Source organism: Symsagittifera roscoffensis, chromosome 1 (genome assembly GCF_963678635.1).
Source record: "Symsagittifera roscoffensis chromosome 1, txSymRosc1.1, whole genome shotgun sequence".
Classification (NCBI taxonomy): Eukaryota; Metazoa; Xenacoelomorpha; order Acoela; family Convolutidae; genus Symsagittifera; species Symsagittifera roscoffensis.
Genome location: NC_087062.1, coordinates 1,176,406 through 1,182,405, shown reverse-complemented (window position 1 = coordinate 1,182,405; position 6,000 = coordinate 1,176,406). Strand labels below are relative to the sequence as shown.

At 35.3% G+C, this 6,000-nt stretch overlaps 2 protein-coding genes across 2 annotated transcripts in view; both read left to right on the top strand.

The window, feature by feature from the left end:
- LOC134856923 (large ribosomal subunit protein mL43-like) overlaps positions 1 to 6,000 on the top strand; it is an 85,239-nt gene that overhangs the window by 31,828 nt on the left and 47,411 nt on the right. The window lies entirely within an intron of this gene.
- LOC134856781 (uncharacterized) lies at positions 744 to 2,274 on the top strand. Its single transcript, XM_063873056.1, has 2 exons — positions 744 to 1,091; positions 1,568 to 2,274. Exons 1-2 carry the CDS (start codon positions 857 to 859, stop codon positions 2,272 to 2,274), a joined length of 942 nt encoding a protein of 313 aa, XP_063729126.1. The 5' UTR covers positions 744 to 856.

Genomic DNA, 6,000 nt, shown 5'->3' with positions numbered 1-6,000 from the left:
CATACATTCATACATACATACACACATACATACATACATACATACATATTTACATACAAATACCTACATATTTTCTAGCGGTGATTTTGCTTGAGCAGTTGAAAAAGGTCGCTCACACTGTTTGTGGTCTATAAATCGAAAAATATCTTGCTTGAGTTGAGAACGGTTAGGCACATTTTTAAATTGTAGATAGTACGTCAACTGCATCTTAGCGTCACATTACTTTTACAGGCCTTTTGTTGGTTTTAATCGGTTTCATTATAAGACCGCTCGAAACCGTTTAAAAACTGCTCAAATCTTGCTTGAAAGATTGTTCAAAAACCACCGAAAGAAATGAGCGGTTTTTGAGAGGTTTTTTAAGCAAGATTTGAGCGGTTTGAGCGGTTTTTCCAAAAAAAAAAACACCCAAACCCACCCAAACCGCTCATACCGCTCAAACTGCTCAAATCTTGCTGAAAAACCTCTCAGACCGCTCATATCTTGAGCGGTTTATGAGCGGGATCTCGACCCGGGGGGGGTTCTATGTTAAACCGACCTTAAACCTACAACCGGTTTAGTAATTTTTGACCGTTTAAAATCGTTTTGGGTCTGGTTTGATTTGACTGTTTTTCTGTTTTCTATTGGGCTGTTTTGTAAATTCATAGATTATTTAAACATAGATTATTAAGACAAATCTAAATAAATGAGAAAATAAACAGCAATTGCGAGTTTATTTATTGAGTTCATTGACATATGAAGATTGAAACTTGCATCTCTCAAATTAACTAACTTTTTCACCTTCAACTTTAAGAATTTAAGTTAAACTTTCAATATCTTTCTAAATAGTTGTAAACCAGTTCTTTTTCCGGCTAATAAGATGATCATTTTCCTCAAATTGAACTTTGTGATTTACTTTTTGGCATTGGTTCTTCCGAGTATCACATCTGCTTACTGTGACCTTGTCAATCAATGCCGCCCTGTGTCCCCGACTGAGTGGGTGGGGCCATCCCAATTGGAGGGGGTGTGGCAAGTGGTCATGTCCTCTGACCCCTCTGAAGACCAGTGCACTTCGCTGGACTTCAATCAAGTTAACACTAATGATATGAATGCAGGTTGGTATTTGAAAACCCCTTTTTTGAAAAATTGAATCAAAAAATGCATTTTTCAGCGCTAGCTTCTCACTCAAAATTATTATAAACATTGGCGCCAAAAACTCCTTTGAAAAGTTTTAGGGTTGTTCAGCCAAAAAGTATATCCTAAAATAGTGCCATGGGGTTAGTTGGTCAAAGGTCTAGTTCATGTTTTGATTTCGATTGAAAAAAAAACAGAATAAATTATAAACTTTTTATTCAATTGAGACGGTCGGTTTATAAAAACTCTTGGGTAGACAAAAGGTTTCGAGGTTTTTTTTTCAAAGAAGATTATTTCGACTCAAAATCATCAATTTTGGTTGGCAAATTGGAGCGAAAAATTTTCTTTTCTTTGGAACAACGCCGTGCAGAAAAATTGGTTCAGCTTTGGATTTCAGAAACAGTTTAAAAAAATTTTCAGCGAAAACCATTGATTGTAAATTTTCAAAAAGTTTCAGGTCTTAAATTTGAAGTCAAATTGGAACAATCTAAGCCAACTCTTCACGGAAAAAATAAGCAATCGCTCGAAACAATTAAAAGCTTCCCAGATAGTCCGTTCGGAACTTTCGTTTCAACTCAAGTTCGGAGCTACAAAAAGACAAAAACTCATAAGATTGACCCCTCATTGAAGCGAAACGCAGAGACTCCATTTCCAAACTTCATTGTTTTGCACATGGATTCAAATATCTTGCTCGTTTATCGTTGCGATCAAATAAACTCGACCTCGAAAAAGGATAAACTCCAGGTTATGTCACGAGTTGTCGAAGTTTGGGATGAGGATGAAGTGAACAAAATAATTGAGAGGAAAGGTTTCATAAAAGACTATCTTTATGAAGTACAGCAAACCCAGTGTCGTGGCAGAAAGCTTCGTCGTCATATGAACCGAAATATGGGTGAAGTTAGACAATCAATTAAGAATTTAATTAGATATAACTACAATTCTAATCCTGCTAGTGGCTACGTTCGGATGAATAAAGCTGAAACTGACCGCAGATTGAAAGCAAATGTTGTTTCTAATTTACTTCCGGCTACCAATTTGGGAATAAATAACTACAAGCCAGACCAAGAGGTCGTTTATGGTCTCTGTATTCAGCTGGCAATGAATGTTGCTGATGTTTACAACTGTCTGATAGGTTACTATTCAAAGTTCAACTCAGATAATTAGTGATTAACCTAAATGCTAAATATAAAAATTTGACAAACAAAAATGTTTTTCTTTTGTAAGGATCGATCGTGGTTGCTCAGGAGACTAACAATTAGCAAGTTTCTTTGAGGTGCAAAGAAAAAAGACTGTATAATTTGACGAACTTTGAGTGGGTTTTTTCATTCGGTGAACTCAATCATTCTTTATACTGATTTTACTCACCGAGACTATTTTTCGCGACTAAAAGCTTATTTCATCCCAATAACTGTTTCGTACTAGCGCCCCTAGTGTGGTGTAAGTGAGATAAATGCATTAGCACAAAATCTCGGACCAATGTGAACAATTTCGCTAAATTGATTAAGGCTGCATAAAGTTCAATTTGTATTGGTTTCGCATTTTCGCACATTGAGCGACGCGAAATTTCAACCAGTCAGAATGCAGTATTTTTTTGGGAAAATAAAAAACCAGACTGCTCGTATCGGGGCAAAGCCCTGAACGTTTTGAGTGCCCTTTAAAGTTTATGGAGCAGCGTTCGCTGTAGAAAAAGTTGATGAAACTTTCAACAAAAAAGTTTTGAATTTTTTTTTTGCGAAAATTATCCCACATGCTATGTTCAGTACAAAATAGTACATTTAGCATAAAGCTAAACATTAAATAGACCAAATAGCATGCCTCAATTCAATTTGGAACGATTTCCAAGACGGATTAAATCTCCGCTTACGGGTTAATAACACAAAATATATCGCGCGTTAGTTGTCCCAAATTGGCATTCTTTACACCCCCATAACTTTACAAAATATGATCACAGGTTAAATATGTTTTTTTAATAAACTTGAGCCCAAGACAATAATAACTTTTAGCTGATATATAAAACCTAAAACTTCCGTCGAAAAAGGCTAGCTAAGCAGTCGTAATTTGTCCGGAGAAAAAAGCCCAAATATTCCGCCACTTTCTTCAGAAGTCGGAATAAAAATCAAAATGCGTAAAAAATTGATCGCTTATTTTGCCGCTTACGCGTTATTAGCGCAAAAAATATTGAGCGTTAATTGTCCCAAATTGGCAATCTATAAACCCCCACAACTTTACGAAAAATGATCACAAGTAAAATATCTTTTCAATTTTGAGCTCAAGACAACAATAACTTTCGAAGGATATAAAAAGTTCAGTCAAAATTGACTAGCTATCCAATAAAATGTTTAGGTCGCCTTTTATTTGTTTATGGAGAAGAAAGTTCACTTGGTCGAGCGGGGGTTTGCTGAGATTGTTCAAATGGCTGAAAATCTCAATGATCACAACACATATTCTTCAGTACTATCTCGTCACAGAACTGTACAATCGTTTATCGCTGCTCAAACGCTTGTTGCGGACCTTAGCAACATCAAGCCCAAATTTTGAAACAAATTTTTTGAAAAAATTTTTAAAATCAACTCTAAATAGAAAGCTGAGATAAAATTCGGATGAAAAAAAGTTTCGTGGCAGATGATTGACCTTCAAATGTTTTTCTTTTGTAAGGATCGATCGTGGTTGCTCAGGAGACTAACAATTAGCAAGTTTCTTTGAGGTGCAAAGAAAAAAGACTGTATAATTTGACGAACTTTGAGTGGGTTTTTTCATTCGGTGAACTCAATCATTCTTTATACTGATTTTACTCACCGAGACTATTTTTCGCGACTAAAAGCTTATTTCATCCCAATAACTGTTTCGTACTAGCGCCCCTAGTGTGGTGTAAGTGAGATAAATGCATTAGCACAAAATCTCGGACCAATGTGAACAATTTCGCTAAATTGATTAAGGCTGCATAAAGTTCAATTTGTATTGGTTTCGCATTTTCGCACATTGAGCGACGCGAAATTTCAACCAGTCAGAATGCAGTATTTTTTTGGGAAAATAAAAAACCAGACTGCTCGTATCGGGGCAAAGCCCTGAACGTTTTGAGTGCCCTTTAAAGTTTATGGAGCAGCGTTCGCTGTAGAAAAAGTTGATGAAACTTTCAACAAAAAAGTTTTGAATTTTTTTTTTTGCGAAAATTATCCCACATGCTATGTTCAGTACAAAATAGTACATTTAGCATAAAGCTAAACATTAAATAGACCAAATAGCATGCCTCAATTCAATTTGGAACGATTTCCAAGACGGATTAAATCTCCGCTTACGGGTTAATAACACAAAATATATCGCGCGTTAGTTGTCCCAAATTGGCATTCTTTACACCCCCATAACTTTACAAAATATGATCACAGGTTAAATATGTTTTTTTAATAAACTTGAGCCCAAGACAATAATAACTTTTAGCTGATATATAAAACCTAAAACTTCCGTCGAAAAAGGCTAGCTAAGCAGTCGTAATTTGTCCGGAGAAAAAAGCCCAAATATTCCGCCACTTTCTTCAGAAGTCGGAATAAAAATCAAAATGCGTAAAAAATTGATCGCTTATTTTGCCGCTTACGCGTTATTAGCGCAAAAAATATTGCGCGTTAATTGTCCCAAATTGGCAATCTATAAACCCCCACAACTTTACGAAAAATGATCACAAGTAAAATATCTTTTCAATTTTGAGCTCAAGACAACAATAACTTTCGAAGGATATAAAAAGTTCAGTCAAAATTGACTAGCTATCCAATAAAATGTTTAGGTCGCCTTTTATTTGTTTATGGAGAAGAAAGTTCACTTGGTCGAGCGGGGGTTTGCTGAGATTGTTCAAATGGCTGAAAATCTCAATGATCACAACACATATTCTTCAGTACTATCTCGTCACAGAACTGTACAATCGTTTATCGCTGCTCAAACGCTTGTTGCGGACCTTAGCAACATCAAACCCAAATTTTGAAACAAATTTTTTGAAAAAATTTTTAAAATCAACTCTAAATAGAAAGCTGAGATAAAATTCGGATGAAAAAAAGTTTCGTGGCAGATGATTGACCTTCAAGTTTGCTTGAATTTCAAACTTTTCTCTCTGCGTACAGAAAACCGCTCAAATTTTAACGAATGAAAAAATGAATCTTTCATAGCCAAATAACGTAAATTAGTTTTTGATCTGCCCACGCATTTTTTTGAAAAACAATCTAGGCGAAAAAGAGGCCAACACGACCCAAAATAAAATAAAAAGCATTTAAATATGAGAATGAAAAAAACGAACATTCTTCAGGACGCGGTAGATGATTTGATCAAAAACAACAACAGAAAAATAACAAAAATGTTTAAAGCAGTTTCAGAGATATGAGGAAAGTGTTTGCTCCAGTTGAATGCGAAAGTGATATAGAAACTCGATGAACAAACAAAAAAGAGAAAAAATTTTGCAGAGCACAAGAGGACAAAGATGGGAACAAACTAGAGACGACGCTTCGCCTGCAAATAAAAGAGTAAACACAGTTGCAAGTCTGGAAAAAAAGACAATTTCTTAAAAAGTCAAAGTGCTAATCGGACTGAGCGAATTTTGAGTTATTTTTTTAGGACAACTGCGTGGGTAATTTTTTAACTCTAATTTTGACTATAAAATAGCTCAGAAACATTGACAACTAAACAAAACATTTGACAACCCGCACTGACAAAAAATAATTACATTAAATTTGAGTATGAAATATTCGAAAAAAAAAGTGAGTTCAAATTGATTTCCAGTCGCCTTAAAACGATTTAATACTATCCAGTAGCGGATTTAGGGGGGGATTCGACTACCTGCCGATCCAAAGGGTCCCTTCTTTGTACTAATTTGAGATATCTTTTTTCGTGAGGTACCCTAACATTTTTCTA